General features: G+C 37.9%; 1 protein-coding gene across 8 annotated transcripts in view; it reads left to right on the plus strand.

Annotated features, from left to right (window-relative positions):
- DOCK10 (dedicator of cytokinesis 10) overlaps positions 1-16810 on the plus strand; it is a 298093-nt gene that overhangs the window by 195668 nt on the left and 85615 nt on the right. For all 8 annotated transcript variants that reach the window (XM_043444648.1, XM_043444650.1, XM_043444647.1 and 5 more), the window contains exons 12-15: positions 5929-6150; positions 6339-6461; positions 8470-8552; positions 15559-15681. In XM_043444648.1, coding sequence (XP_043300583.1) covers positions 5929-6150; positions 6339-6461; positions 8470-8552; positions 15559-15681 — 551 coding nt within the window. The remainder of the gene's footprint in view (positions 1-5928; positions 6151-6338; positions 6462-8469; positions 8553-15558; positions 15682-16810) is intronic.

Raw genomic sequence — 16810 nt, forward strand, 5'->3', positions numbered from 1 at the left:
AAGAACTTTTTCATGATGAGGAAACAATACTTGACAGCATATAATTTTTCAGTCAGTCAATTGAAAACCAACTTCAAGTTGATGGCTTTAGAGTATAAAATATTTCTTTGAAAATAGAAATTGATCCAAAAATCTGAACTAATGAAGCTGCTTTACAGCAGAAGTACATTTAGAATTTCATGTTCTTAAATTTTTTAAAGAGTACAGAGTTTAAAGAGTACAGAATTTTAAGCAAGAAACCTCTGATGATTCCTTCGGCTTTGTAGGTGCTTTGCTAAACAAATATTTATTGAAAAACCAGTGATTCAAAATGTAAGATGTGACATTTAAGTTGAAAAGGTGGATTGGAAGAAATAAGTGAATCACCATATGAGCTTTATTTTTGATTGATTATCAAAGCAGGTAATTTATTTGAATTAACAAAGCAGAAGTGAAAATCAAAAGGCAGCAATCTGCGAAATAATAATAATAAGGATTTTTTCCTTTGACCTTCAATGTGTTTTGGGTTCCTACCTGAATTATTTCATTTAATTTTGTATTTTTCAATTCTTGGCAGACTACCAGTACCACAATCCAAGAGTTTTTCTAAATTAAATTGGTAAAATATGAAACTTTTACATTTTGTCTTATTTTTTTTTGATTTGTTGAATTTTATTTTATATGTATAATTCTAACAGTAAGGGATCTGCCAAATATTGCTAATATTAAGGAATCAAACTAATACCCTTATTATAAGCTAGCCATATTCTTGCATTTCAAAGAACACAAGATACTTATTAAACATTCAGCAAAATCTATGGCATGAGTGAGTCTGTACAGTGATAAACTTGCTCACAATGTATTTTTTGTATATAACCTACCTATCCACAGAATATCGGTGGATGAGAGGCATCAGTTCAAGTTTAAGTAGCATAAAAAAAAACTTTAAAAACTTTTTATAAGTATATACATTTTAAGAAGTCTATAATTAATTACATATGTATGTATTTACATATGTATATATATAATTAGTCACGTGTATATATGTACATATATCTGTGAATATAATTACATATCTATATTTCTGTCCTATTTAAATTCTGTTGCATTTGACATTTTTCTAGTTGAAAATTATTTCTTTATTAAATCTTTCTTCTTCAGTGTCTGTGATACTCTGGCAGCATTAAACGTTTTTATCAACTTGTTTTAAAAAATCCCTCTCCACTCCCCAGTCTTCTTTGTAAACTGGTTTTCCTACTCCCATCTTTATCCCATGCATGTTCATATTTCCTAGGATGCCATTCTGCCATTTCCTAGGATTTTCTCTTTTTTTCTTTTCATGCTTGAACAGGAACCCACATACCCAAATCTTTCGTTTTCAGCTCTCCAGCCCAATTTCCTTGACTGAGCTCAACACCCATATACCCCACTGCTCCTGGAATGTCCTACAAATGACTTTCTGTACTGAAGAATTCATCTTTGTATCTTCATCCTATACATTAGTGAATGGCATTGTCATTCACTTGATCTCTATAGTCCCAAACCTGAGAATTTTCTTTAATTCATGCCCCTGTGAACCGTCTCTCCAACCAACCAACACACACACATGCAGTGAGTTTCCAAGGCTTCTAGTACCTAATGTACTTCCCTAGTGTTTCTCAAGTGTATTTTCTACAAACACATCCTCATGTTGTGTTTCCACTCTGATCTCACTCTAAACCTGTGTTTGTTCATGTCTTTGTGACTTTGCCTATGTCACTCCACCTACTAGAAGCCCTTATAAACTCCTCTTTACCAAACTTCTACTTTTTCACTCAAACAAGAAACTCTTCCTTCCATCTTCCTTTACGTTCTCATTTTCCCTTTATTCACATCTTCCTCTTCCTTCCTAGCATGGTAGCAAGAGGTCGAGGGGGCAGTCACACTGAGGCTGGGAGCTGAGTGAGCCCAAGAACCCCAGATGTTTCGGGGGAGAAAGCCACATGGAGACTCAGAGGTGCCTTGCCCTTGGCCTTGTCAGGAAGTGGGGCTCTGTGCAAGGTAGTACAGAGGAGGCAGCTAGAGAAGATGCTGCTATGATTGGGAGATTGGTTACTTTGAAACCAAAGGTAAACTGATTGAAGAAATAAGTAATTAATGATGAGTCAGGTTTTTCACAACTGGAAGAAATATTTACAAATATGAAAAAGGGAAAACTTAAAAAAAAAAGAAAAAGGGAAAACTTAGCAAGAACCTTTGAGGATCTCGATTGGAAATGGAGCTACAGCATGAACCCATGAGTTTTTCGCAAATATTCACATACAGATAGTGATAAAGAAATCATTGTTACCACAAGTTCATGTGCCTGAAGTACAATGAGGTTGAACAAACTGAAACAGGAGTTTGGAGCAGAGAAAGGTTATTTCAAGGCCATGCAAGGAGACTGGTTGGCTCATGCCCTAAAAAACCTCTAGCTCTCCAAAAGGTTTCAGCAAAACGTTTTTAAAGGGAAGATGACAGGGGCATCTCAGGGTATGTGATCAGCTTGTGAACAGTTCTCTGATTGGCTGATTGTGAGGTAGCAGGGTCCTGTCACAGGGGTTAACATTATTCATCCTTAGGCTCCAGGAGGCCTGGGGTTATGTGCTCAGGGTCATGAAGTAGTTCTTCCTTTTTTTGGTGGTCACGGGGGGGTTCACATCTGCAGAACAACTCAGGAAATCTGCATGAAATACTATTACCTAGGGCTTCCCAGGTGGCTCAGTGATAAAAGAATCTGCCTGTCATTGCAGGAGATATGGGTTTGATTTCTGGGTCAGGAAGATCCCTGGAGAAAGAAAGAAAGTGAAGTCGCTCAGTCGTGTCTGATTCTTTGCGACCCCATGGACTGTGGCCTACCAGGCTCCTCTATCCATGGGATTTTCCAGGCAAGAGTACTGGAGTGGGTTGCCATTTCCTTCTCCAGGGGAATCTTCCCGACCTAGGGATCGAACCCGGGTCTCCTGCATTGTAGGCACAGGCTTTGCCATCTGAGCCACCAGAGAAGGCTGTGGAGAAGGAAATGGCAACTTACTCCAGTGTTCCTCCTAGGAAATCCCATGGACAGAGAAACCTGGCGGGCTACAGCCCACGGGGTCACAAAGAGTTGGACACGACTGAGTGACTAAACAAGTATTAATATTATCTAGGTACTTCAGAGAGGGGCTAAAGCCAAGGATACGGGGGAAGGCCTTTCCTGGGAAGGCCCCATGGGGTCCTGCTCAGTCACATTTGTAAATGTGAATATTGTGTGTATGTGTGTGTTTGTGTGTGTGTATGTGTGTGTATGTGTGTGTGTATGTGTGGGTGTGTGTGGGTGTGTGTCCCAGAAACAATGAGCCTAACAAGCACCCAGATCTTGATTTCAAAGTGTCACCCTCACTCACAGGAACCAGGGGTCTTTGAAGGAATGTCTGGGGCATGAAGAGTAAAGATGAATCTGAAAAACCTTCTTGGGTACAGAAAGAGGTACTCCAGAAACGATGAAGACCTGCCATAGAGACACAGGCGCTACACTGAAGGGTGTACCTCTAGCCAAATCTAGGACAACTTGAGTATCACTCTAAATAATGATAGTAAGAGATGGAAATTTATTGAATAAAATCCGTGAGTCTATATACATATCTAAATATATATGTGTGTTATATTATTTTATACAAATATTATATTTTGCATATTATATATAAAATATGTAATAAAATGCCAGTGCAGAGGGTGCAAGTTTGATCCCTGGTCAGGAAACTAACATCCCATATGATGCATGGCTCAACCAAAATAAAGAAAGAAGGAAGGGAAAATATATTTAATGACTATATAACATATGTAATATATAGTATTATAATATGTATTGCATATAACATAAAAGGAAATATTTTATTATATAAATAGTAATGATAGCTTACAGTGAATAGTGTCAAATTTGTGATCTCCAAAGATTTAATTTCAGGAACAGGGACCAGGCTTGATCACTCAAGAGCTTCTGTGTTTTTAAAGTATGGAAAAGGGACAGAGAAAGCTCCTGACACAGACATCAGAAGGTGGACAGAGAGTGTCCCCCTCGCTAGTCTAAGCGAGGGAATTATAACTTTTTAACTTAGTTACTACAATAAATCAAAAGAATATCTCAAGGTTGTAAAGATCTTACTCGACCCACTTCCATAATTTACATTTTAAGATTACAGGATTAGAGCTAGCAATAGAAAGATTTTACCAGACCCACTCCCATAATGTATACATTCTAAGATATCAGGAGTAGTCAGAAGGTTTTCAGAAAGAATGCTCAAACTACCACACAGTTGCACTCATCTCACATGCTAGTAAAGTAATGCTCAAAATTCTCCAAGCCAGGCTTCAACAGTACGTGAATCGTGAACTTCCAGATGTTCGAGCTGGATTTAGAAAAGGCAGAGGAACCAGAAATCAAATTGCCTACATCCGTTGGATCATCAAAAAGGCAAGAGAGTTCCAGAAAAACATCTGCTTTATTGACTGTGCCAAAGCCTTTGACTGTGTGGATCACAATAAACTGTGGAAAATTCTTCAAGAGAGGGGAATACCAGACCACTTTACCTGCCTCTTGAAAAAATCTGTATGCAGGTCAGGAAGCAACAGTTAGAACTGGACATGGAACAGACTGGTTCCAAATAGGAAAAGGAGTACGTCAAGGCTGTATATTGTCACCCTGCTTATTTAACTTATATGCAGAGTACATCATGAGAAATACTGAGCTGGATGAAGCACAAGATGGAATCAAGATTGCCGGGAGAAATATCAATAACCTCAGATATGCAGATGACACCACCCTTATGCAGAAAGTGAAGAAGAACCTCTTGATGAAAAGTGAAAGAGGAGAGTGAAAAAGTTGGCTTAAAGCTCAGCATTCAGAAAACTAAGATCATGGCATCTAGTCCCATCACTTCATGGCAAATAGATGGGGAAACAGTGACAAACTGTATTTTCTTGGGCTCCAAAATCACTGCTGATGGTGACTGCAGTCATGAAATTAAAAGACACTTATTCCTTGGAAGAGAAGCTATGACCAACCTAGACAGCATATTAAAAAGCAGAGACATTACTTTGCCAACAAAGGTCCATCTGGTCAAAGCTATTGTTTTTCCAGTAGTCATGTATGAATGTGAGAGTTGGACTATAAAGAAAGCTGAGTGCCAAAGAATTGATGCTTTTGAACTGTGGTGTTGGAGAAGACTCTTGAGAGTCCCTTGGACTGCGAGGAGATCCAACCAGTCCATCCTAAAGGAAATCAGTCCTGAATATTCATTGGAAGGACTGATGCTGAAGCACTTTGGCCACCTGATGGCAAGAACTGATTCATTTGTAAAGACCCTGATGCTGGGAAAGGTTGAAGGCAGGAGGAGAAGGGGGGACAGAGGATGAGATGGTTGGATGGCATCACCGACTCCATGGACTTGAGTTTGAGTAAACTCTGGGAGTTGGTGATGGACAGAGAAGCCTGGCATGCTATACTCCATGGGGTCACAAAGAGTTGTACACTGCTGAGTGACTGAACTAAACTGAACTTTCAGAAGGAGAAACTGTTCTCAAGCAGGATACACTGTTGTTATATAATCCTTAGCACAGAGTTTAAACTGAGTTGTTGGTTGTGTAATTATCAGTTCTTGGTTTAAAGAAAAAAAAAAACGTTTTACGTGACTAAGACTAAGGAATGTAGAGGGGAAAAAAAAGACATTTGTCCTTTCCTTCTCCTTGAGAATTTCCAGACCCCTATCTCCTCCTTGAGAGCCCCAGGCCCCTCTCTCCTCCTCGGGGACCCCAGACTTCTTATCAACCTGCCTAGGAATTGACTCTCTCAGTAGTATTTTATCTATAGTGTTATTAAATACTGTACTAAGGAGGCTATTGTCTGTGTAATGGTTTTATGTCAAAACCACCAATTCTTTCTTCTTCCCGCAGATTGAGCCTTTTTTTGTGAGTGTGGCACTTTATGACCTCAGAGACAGCAGGAAGATTTCTGCTGATTTCCACGTGGATCTGAACCACACTGCTGTCAGGCAGATGCTCGTAGGGGCGTCCGTGGCTGTGGAAAATGGAAACATAGACACTGTCACTCCCAGACAATCAGGAGAACCTCACATCAAGGGATTTCCAGAAGAATGGCTAAAATTTCCAAAGCAGGTTGCACTTCTGTTTATCTCTCATAGGAGGGAAGATGTTTGTTCCATTGTTCTTACCAATAGATTACATAAGATGATCAGTTTTCTAAATAAAAATTCCCCTTAAAGTTGTACTGTAAAAAGTAGAATTTTGTCTATGTCTTCATTGTGGTTTCCTAGATGCTTATTATTTGTTTTCTTTGTATACAGGCTATATTTTCTGTAAGCAATCCACACTCTGAAATTGTTTTAGTGGCCAAAATTGAAAAAGTACTGATGGGAAACATTGCAAGTGGTGCTGAACCTTATATTAAAAATCCAGACTCCAACAAGGTAATGCATGATCTTTTTATAAATGATTTCAGTTACTTTCCAGAAATAAAAATCATACTGCTGATAGGTTATGGTGAACAATGTCAGATTCCTGATCTCCAAAGAAGACTTAGCTTTGGGATCAGTGACCAGGCTTGATCACTCAAGAGCTTTTGTGTAGCAGAGTTTTATTAAAGTATTAAAAGAGACAGAGAAAGCCTTTGACATAGGCATCAGAAGGGGGACAGAGAGTGCCCCCCTCGCTAGTCTTAGCAAAGGAATTATATACTTTTTCAATTGGTTATTACAATAAATCAAAAGAATGTCTCAAGGTTGTAAAAATTTACCAGACCCACTCCCACAATTTACATTTTAAGATGACAGGATTAGAATTTAACAATAGAAAGATCTTACCAGACCCACTCCCATAATATCCATTATATATCCATATAATCCATACCAGGATTAGTCAGAAGGTTTACAGGAAGGAAAAACTGTCCTCAAGCAGGATACATTGTTGTTATATAATCCTTAGTACAGAGTTTACACTGAATTGTTTGTTGTGTAATCATCTTAAAGAAAAAAAAAAAGTTTTCTGTGACTAAGACTAAGGAATGTAGAGGGAAAAAAGACATCTGTCCTTTTCTCCTCTTGAGGATTCCAGACCCCTGTCTCTTCCTCGAGAGCCTCAGACCCCTTTCTCCTCCTCGGGGACACCGGACTTATCACCCTGCCTAGGAATTGACTCTCTCATTGCCTTGATGAATTACCAAGTTTGATAAATATGAGTCTTGAAATAGTCCCTTGTTAGTGAAACAAGTATCCAGTTGGAAATTTTTAAAGTGTATAGTCTCAGCTTATGCTTTTTGATACAGTAATTGCAACTGAGAATCTATTGGTGAAAATAAATTTATGAGGATAAAATTTTAACCCCCAAGGACTGAAGTGTTAACAATAATGGAAAGTTAGGATTAATCTGACTGGAAACAAGGAAATACAGTTTACTAAGACATCAGCAATGCTTATGCAGAACTAAGTGAAAAAGTAAAATAGTTGTTTACCAAGTTATAATAATACCTAAATGAAGAAAGAAAGAGGAAAGAAAATGCCATAAGTTCCTTAAATGGTGGGACTGCAGGACATTGTTTCTGCTTTCTTTTTTCAATTACTGCATTTTTAAAATAATTGAATATTATTATTTTAATAGAAAATAAATACAAAAAGTTTTTATTATCCACTTAAAGATGTATATTGGAAAATAATGTGTAATAATTGAATTTGAGGTTGTGTGACAGTTTAGGACCGTGTCTAACATATTTATGAGAGAGTGCTTTAAAACCCATCCTGCCACCTATTTTTGTAAATAAAGTTTTATTGAAACACAGCTATACTGATTCATTTAAGATTATCTATGGCTGCTTTCCTGCTGTGGTGTCAGAGCTAAGAAGCTGAGACAGAGAGTACATGGCCCGCAGATCCCTACAGAACAAATTTGCTGACTGCTGTCATAACAAATAAAAATAAATATAGGACAAACTATGAATGTAAATTTGATAACTCTTTCCATTCAATATTTTAAGGTCTCTTAAGTCAGGAAAAAACAGGAAGGGTGAAGTTGGTATTCCAAGATAAGAGTGTTTTCTGTGTTTAAAATTTCTAAACTAAGAAGAAAGAGAGACTTCCCTGTTGATCCACTGGTTAATACTCTACGCTTCCAAAGCAGGGGGCACTAGTTTGATCCCTGATCAGGGAACTAAGATCCCACATGCCACGTGGGATGGCCGACAAGTAAAAAAGGAAAAAAGAGAGGATGTTTAAAAAATAATTAAAGAAAGAAAAACCTTATGCAATAATTTGAACACAGAAAACATCATTTCGCTCTTTATAGGATAGAATCTCTGGGCCAATAAAGCAGGATGTCACTGATTTTCAATATGAGATAACACAGAAAAGTATTTATTCACATTTTACATGGACTATTTCTATAGTGATGTTCTAAACAATGTCTCTATTTATTTTTTTTCATTAGTATGCACAAAAGATACTAAAATCCAACAGGCAGTTCTGCAGCAAGTTGGGGAAATACCGCATGCCGTTCGCTTGGGCAGTGAGGTAGGTTGACAATTGCAACCAACAGAAAGAAATGCATTTATAATCTACATTGAAAGCTTCCGTTTTGAACATGTCTGTGTTACCTGTTATTTTTAACATGCCAACACCTAGAAGAATGCCAATATGTTCATCTTCATAAATAAATATCTGGAGTTCCCTAGAAACATGTGTTTTACAATTTAGCAAGTCAGCTCATAATAGACTGGGCCCATGACACGGGTGCATGGTATGCATGACCAGGTATCCAATGGTCATAACTTCCATATTATATAATATTCAGATGGAAGCACCACAATTTCTTATGCAGCTACGTGTTTTCATCTGTGCAGAAAACACAGGTCTATATATGGATGGTCAAATGAAACCATCAGATTGATCCCTGAAACTCTCTGATTTTGGTACTTATTAGTGTAGCCACGTTTATCAGTACCAGTTGACTCTCTGAGCGAAATGCCGAGCTATGTGGACACTAATTGTGGAGTCACCCACCTGGATATATAACCTCTGCATAAAGAACAAAAATTGCCTTTCAGATCTATTTAAACATCAATTACTCTTGTCTCTCTCGGTCTTCTTGTGTCTTTATCAGTACTTAATTTCTTAAAGGAAGAAGAGCCTGGCATAGACATGGCAAAAGGTCAACTGTACAAACTGAATGAACTAATAAGGATTAATTAGTGCTACCAAAAAAGAGCACCTATTAGGTATCCATTTGAATATTGATTACACCCTAATGCAAAGAACTTTAAAATACAGGAGGAAGGGGGAACTGGTTAGTTATGCCATTTCAGGTCTTACCATATCCAGTGAGGTGAAGAACCAGGGTACACTCACCAATATTTTTCATAACTTTGATACTGGTATTGAAAGTTGGAGATAGTCCTTAGGTGCAGGGAGGAGAAGTGTGGAAATCTGGGGCAGCAGTAATCAAGGTAAACTCATGTAGTCTGTAGGAATCAGTTTGCCCTAAGGCAACCCTCTAAGGAGACAGAGACAAATGTGGTCCAGATTAGGAGCCATTTATAGACTGTAACTTTGAGTAAGTTTCCTTTCTGAGTCTCAGAGTCTCCATCTACAGAATGAAGCTGACAACACCTGCCTTGCGAACGGTAATGCAATCATAAGCACAAAGGCATCTGTCATAAAGTGCATCATAAATATCATTTTATCTCCTTTAATATCTCACCCCATTCTGTATGAAAACAGATGCTGTTTAGGAACTATGAACCCTTTATAATGAACTTAATTCTTTTTATTCCTCATAAGCTTCAAGATAAAGGATAACTAAGATGCAGAGAACAAAAGTATAGACACCAAGAGGGGAAAGGGAGGTCGGGATGAATTGGGAGATTGGGATTGACATATATACATTATTGATACTATGTATAAAGTAGATAACTAATGCGAACCTACTGTATAGTACAGGAAACTGTACTCAGTGCTCTGAGGTGAACTAAATGGGCAGGAAATCCAAAAAAAGGGGATATATGTGTACATATAGCTGATTCACTTTGCTATACAGTAGAAACTAACATAAGATTGTAAAACAACTATAATCCAATAAAAGTTAATTTTAAAAACAGGAAAAAAAAAAAGAAAAAGGATGACTAGTTATAATTTGGAAGCCAAACTTTTTCATGTTAATAAGTATCGTCATTTCCCACAGGAAACTCAGTTTGGGCAAGTGGAAGGAAGGGCAAAGGCAGGATGTCCTTTTGCAAGGTGAAATATTCCAATGTAGCAAAATTATAATAGTGAACACATGTTCTTTTTAAGTATTGAGAATTATCCTGAGCATTGTTATAAATAGATACTTTAGAGCTAGAGCTGGATTCTAAGTCTCAACTCTATTTACCGGTCAAGTGAATTTAGACAAGAACTTATAGTCTCTGTTTACCTAGGTTTTTTTGAATATACAAAAGAGATGTGTCAATACCTAATTTACTATTTCAGGGATCAGCAAGTACAACTATGTAACCAATAAAAGATAGCCATTATTAGAAGTCATTAATCTGATTATTGAAGTCCTCAGACTTCCCTGGCAGTAGACTTAGGACTCTGCATTTCCACTGCAGGGGGCCCAGGTTCAATTCCTGGTTAGGGAGCTAAAACCCCACATGCTGCTCGGCATGGCCAAAAAGAAGTAAAACAAAACAGACAAAATCCACAAACAGATAGTTCCAGAAAAAGAGCTGCAGAAGGACCCTGAACATGTGAGATGTCCATTCGTAATTATAGTAAGAGACAAGAAAATTCTAAAAATAAAAAATTTTAAAAATAAAAGTCTCTATAAAGATCATATCCACCCCCCAGCTAGTCTTTTCAGGTCAATTTGGGACAATGAATAATAATGTGGGAGAAAGAAGTGAAAGAATTGCCCATTATTGAAAGAAACTGAGCAGTTAGGAAAAGCAGCAAGATTTCTACTTTGAAGTTGTCTGGTCAGATGTGCTGGAGGAAAGATAGATGAAATTTCTAGGGAGGTTGGTGATATTACCAACTACTGAAGTACTTTTATCTAGGACAGGAAAGCCAACAGAACCACAAGTTCATGCCACATGAGTGCCTGATCAGTGGTTTGGTCGTAGGTTAGGAAATACCACCAAGTACACCAGCAATGTGTGTATATAAATATAGATTTACATTTACAGAAATCTCTCTAGCAACTGAAAAAAATGGTTAGCAGGGTAGTTCTCAAGATTTCCTGTTAGACCACTTGGGAAAGTGTTATTTAGGGGCTTCCCTGGTGGCTCAGATGGTAAAGAATCTGCCTGCCAATGCAGGAGACCCAGGTTCAATCCCTGGGTTAGGAAGATCCCCTGGAGAAGGAAATGGCAACCCACCCCAGTATTCTTGCCTGGAGAATTCCATAGACAGAGGAACCTGGCAGGCTACAGAACAGTTGAGAAAATCTAACCACAATAACAAGTACAACATACAAACAAAGAAGATTTTAACTTTCCCTTCACAGTGTAGAAACTGCTTCAAATAAATTGTTGATCAAGTCAGGGGAGGGCTCCTTGCTACTCATGTCATTTTGACATGAGCCGGCCTGCTGTCTTATTTGAATACCCTATTGATACTGCTGGTTCTCTGACTCCTTTTTCTTTCCATTAGATTTTCTTGATTGCAGCTCTGAGTGTACTCTAAAATCCTTTGGCCCTTAAAATCAACTGCCACTAAAAAGCCTAAAGTTGACAATAAGCTTACAAAGTCATAATATTTCTGCCCCGATGCAATCATCCCACCAGCTGCAAGACACACATATTCATCACTGTGAACATTTTATCTAGGGCTAATTTGGTGCATGATCTTATTTTCGGCACCAGCTGCAGTGTCATTTTATAGTAAAAAAGATTATATTGAGAGTAGGTAAAGAGAACACATTCAGATGGCTACATATGGTGTTGTACACTCATTGATTCAGGAGAAAGTCGACCTTTACAAATGTACCATGCTGTTAAATAAAGCTCTCTCCACCAATGTAAGGCTCAGAATTATGTGGGCCTAAATCCAGGACAAGAATCTTTTTTTTCTTCCCAAACTTTAAATTTTCGATTTTGTATTGGGCTATAGCTGATTGACAATATTATCTTAGTCTCAGGTGAATGGTGAAGGGCCTCAACCATATATATACATGTATCCATTCTCCCTCAAACCCCCTTCCTATCCAGGCTGGCACATAACATTGAGCAGAGTTCCCTGTGCTATACAATAGATCCTTGTTGGTTATTCATGTTAAATACAGCAGTGTATACATGACCTTCCCAAAGTCCCTAACTTGCCCTTACCTCCAGCAACGGTAAGTTTGTTTTCTAAATCTGTGAGTCTTCCTGTTTTGTAAGTTCATTTGTATCATTTCTCCTTAGATTCCACATGTAAGGGATGTCATACCATATTTCTCTTCCTCTGCAGGACAGGACCGTTTTTTATTTCTTTTCTCTGTCCTATGCAACATTCCAGATGGACCAGAGTAAAATGCTGGATTTTCTTTAGAATTAAACAAGACTAAAACAAAAATTTCATTATCTACACATTTATAAAAGACAGTGAAACAACACCCCCAACAAGTGGTTGTCCAACCTCTGTTCAGATCCTTCCAGTGTCAAAAACTCAAGTATGTCCCAGAGTGGTTCTGTCTTTTTATAGCTCTAATGATTAGACAGTTCTTCAGAGATATATATGTATATATACATATGTATACACAGGGCTTCCCAGGTGGCACTAGTGGTAAAGAACCTGCCTGCCAATGCAGGAGACATAAGAGACTCGGGTTTGATTCCTAAATTTGAAAGATACCCTGGAGAAGGGAATGGCAACCCACTCCAGTATTCTTGCCTGGAAAACTCCATGGACAAGGGAGCCTGGCAAGCTGTAGTCCATATGGTCACAAAGAGTTGGATACAGCTGAAGCTACTTAGCATGCATGCATGCACATATGTATACATACACATTTTTAAACTGCTTGATAGTCACTTGTATGTTTTGTCTTCCAAAGCCACAAAAATGTGCTTCAGTTCTTTCTGTGTTGTTCAGTCGCTAATCCCATGAACTGCAGCATGCCAGGCTTCCCTGTCCTTCACTCCCTGCTGGAGTTTGCTCAAACCCATGTCCATTGAGTCAGTATGCCATCCAACCATCTCATCTTCGGTCGCCCCCTTCTCCTCCTGCCCTCAACCTTTCCCAGCATCAGGGTTTTTTCCAGTGAATCAACTTTTCGCATCAGGGCCAAAGTATTGAAGCTTCAGCTTCAGCATCAGTCCTTCCAATGAATATTCAGTATTGATTTCCTTCAGGATTGACTGGTTTGATCTCCCTGCTATACAAGAAACTCTCAAGAGTCTTCTCCAGCACCACTGTTCAAAAACATCAGTTCTTCATTCTTTCTATATATCACAGCTATTCATGCTTATGAATGAAGCTCTCATATACCTAAGCTTCTTTTCCTTTAGGCTAAACACAGCATTTTTTTTTTTTTTCAATCACACCCAACACGTCAAGGCTTTGAGATCATTGCACACCAATCTTTGCTCCACTCTGGCAGTTGGAACGGGACATGTCTCAGCAACCCTGAAACCATCTGTGTAAATGAATGAGTTCTCCGCTCTCCTGCCAGTTAGCGTATTTATCAAGCAGGGACAGAGTGTGTGGTGCTGTGATCAGTGCTCCTCTGTGACACTGTGCTCTTCACAATGTTTCCAATGTAACTGAGCTAGTTCCACAACAGAGCTATAGATAAGAGCAAAAGTCAGTGATACAGCTCAAGTCTACCAATAGATTTCAGGTGACTGGTTAACCCTTAAAAAAAATACTCAATTTAACTTCCTCCTATGTTGGAAAAAATGACACATATTCAGACAAAAGTCCTGGATAATATATAAACGAAAATAATCTTTGAGTTAAATATTTTCATTTTGTCTCCCACAGTGTTATTTAAGAGAGGACCTTTTTTTTCTCTCAGTTACTACTTCACAAAAAAACAACAGGAGAAACGTTGAAGGATCCTAAAAATATCATTCTGAGAAATCCCTGGCCCAGCCCTTGTAGTGAAGAATCCACCTGCTATTGTAGAAGATGCAAGAGACAAGGGTTCAGTCCATGGGCCAGGAAGATCCTCTGGAGAAGGAAATAGCAACCCACTCCAGTATTCTTGCCTGGAGAATTCCATGGGCAGAGGAGCCTGGTGGGCTACAGTCCATGGGGCCGCAAAGAGTCAGACACGGCTAAACACGGCACATAGCTGATTCATATTCATAGCTCCTGCAGTGTTATTTCACAGAGGACTTTTCTTTTTTTCTCTCTCAGTTGCTACTTCACACACACACAATAGAAAAACTAAGGAGAAAGGCTGAAGTATTCTAAAAATATCATTCTGATCCTTTCTTTGCCCATTTTCTAAATTACCTGACACTGAACTCAATCTCTATGATCAGATAGCCATTTAAATGACCTTCCCAGCCTATGTTTTGAAATCCTTAGCTCATTTAAAGAGTAGTAATAGTCTTGTTAAGGTTCTTAAGTTAGAAGAAATAAAAATTCAGCATTTCTCTAACTCTAAAGAAAAATCAATTCCACATAGGTTTAATTTTCTTCAATGGGCACAGAGTATGATAAATTATAGGAAAGAAAAATGGCACTAAACATGCTATGTAAATTTGCTTTTCAAGAAATGTTGCCTCGCATTACTATATTATTTGGATGAAAAAATTTTAGGCATTTTAACTAAATCTATATAATCCCATTGAAATAGATCAAGGAAGGAAATAAATTGTCCAGGTTCATGGTATTCTCTTTGTTTAATACAAAATGCGGGATCGGGATGGGGAATACATGTAACTCCATGGCTGATTCATGTCGATGTATGACAAAACCCACTACAATATTGTAAAGTAATTAGCCTCCAACTAATAAAAATAAATGAAAAAAAAATACAAAATGCTTACTCAGGTGTTTTCAATTTTATCTTTGCTTCTGTCCTAAACTTTAGGACATGGGCACCTTTATCTCCATGAAAGTGTTAAAGAGTCTGCCTCTCTACACCACCTTATCCCATTTCCTTTACTCGTAAATTCTAATGGCACCACCCAACCCAACATGACCCTATCTTGACCAGGAAATAATGAAAAAGCAATAACCTGTGTCCCTATTCCTCTCCACACTCCTAATACTCTATGGCTTTGATACATTACTAAATCATAAATAAATGTAATTAATATGGGCTGCTGTCACTTTAGATACTAGGTTGAAAATAAGAAATTAAAGATAACAAATACAGTATATAAATGAAATTTTTGTCAAAGAAGTTTTCTTGTCTCTTTACTAGATAAGTTCCCTGGAGTTTCTTCCATTTTAAGTGGGAAGTTGAATCACTTGAGTCAACTTAAAAATACAGCTTGGTAAATGATACCCTATAAATACCAAGAGGGGAGCATTGTGGTTCAGTAGTAGAATTCTTACCTCCCTCCCACGCCAAATATCAAACTGAATAAATATTGTTTTCTTTCAGATCAGTATTTAAGGACAACCAGGGAAATGTGGACAGAGACTCAAGATTTTCACCACTGTATAGACAAGAAAGTAACAAGATTTCAACTGAGGACCTCCTGAAACTAGTATCAGATTATAGAAGGTAGGACTTGGGGGATACTCTTGAAATCAACATGAATCAGTTACATTGCTACTGTTGATTTATTATTTCTGAAAAAACAACAATTAATTACCAGATTCTTCAAATACCAAGCTCCTTCAGAAAACAGATGCTTTGCAGATGACTTCACATATGCCCAACTGACACCCTAAGAGTAAATTTGCCAGAATAATATAGAAGGAGAGTGAAACATTAAATTGTATCAGTTATTGATAGCTATGTAACAAATAACCCCCAAATTTAGTGACTTAAAATAACATCACTTTTATTCTTGAGTCCATAGTTTGAGCATGGCTAGGTGAGACTTTGTCTCTTCTATTTATGGCATCAACTGGAAGAGGGAAAATGAGCTAAAGGACCCATTTTTCAGATATTGCATTTGATGACTGGCAAGTTGGTGCTGGCTGTTGGCTGGGAGCTTGGCTGGAACTGTGGGGTGGAGAGCTTGGTTCTTTAACATGGGAGCCTCTCCATCAGATGCTGTGGCTTCCTTGTGGCACGGTGGCTGGGTTCTAAGAGGAAGCATACCAAGAGACAGACAGAAATGTGATGATGTGATGATGTTAAGCTCTTTCATGATACATAACTTATCTAAAACTATTAGTACTCTGACACACTCAGGATGCTTGTACCCTCTGCCTCTTAACCAAATATTAGCTGTCTGCCTCTCCCATCTCAGAATCAACAATTTCTTATCAATTAATTTGTCTATCCAGAACTAAAATAATATACTACTATGAAACATGATTAATATTTTCTGTATCTTCAATAAATTATATATTTCTGTTTAACTAGAATAGAAGTTTGTCCAATGTCCTTTTTTGTTCTGGAAAAAATATAAACCTTTGAAAGCAAAAAAAGTAGAACTGAGCCAATATTACTTTTTTGTGATTCTACAGGACCACTCTTTACATGGGGAGACCCTCCCCTTTTCAAACTTCTTGATCAAAACTCCTATAGTCACTAAGTAGAAAATAAGTATACGTTTCCTCTTTACTTTTTTCCAAATGTATTAAAACATGAAAAGTTGTAACACAGCCAAAAGGAATGGGCAAAACGGAAGACCATATTGTCATGAAACCCATGTTATTGGTGTTTAGCAAAGAAAGTA

This window comes from Cervus canadensis, chromosome 24 (assembly GCF_019320065.1).
Source record: "Cervus canadensis isolate Bull #8, Minnesota chromosome 24, ASM1932006v1, whole genome shotgun sequence".
Lineage (NCBI taxonomy): Eukaryota > Metazoa > Chordata > Mammalia > Artiodactyla > Cervidae > Cervus > Cervus canadensis.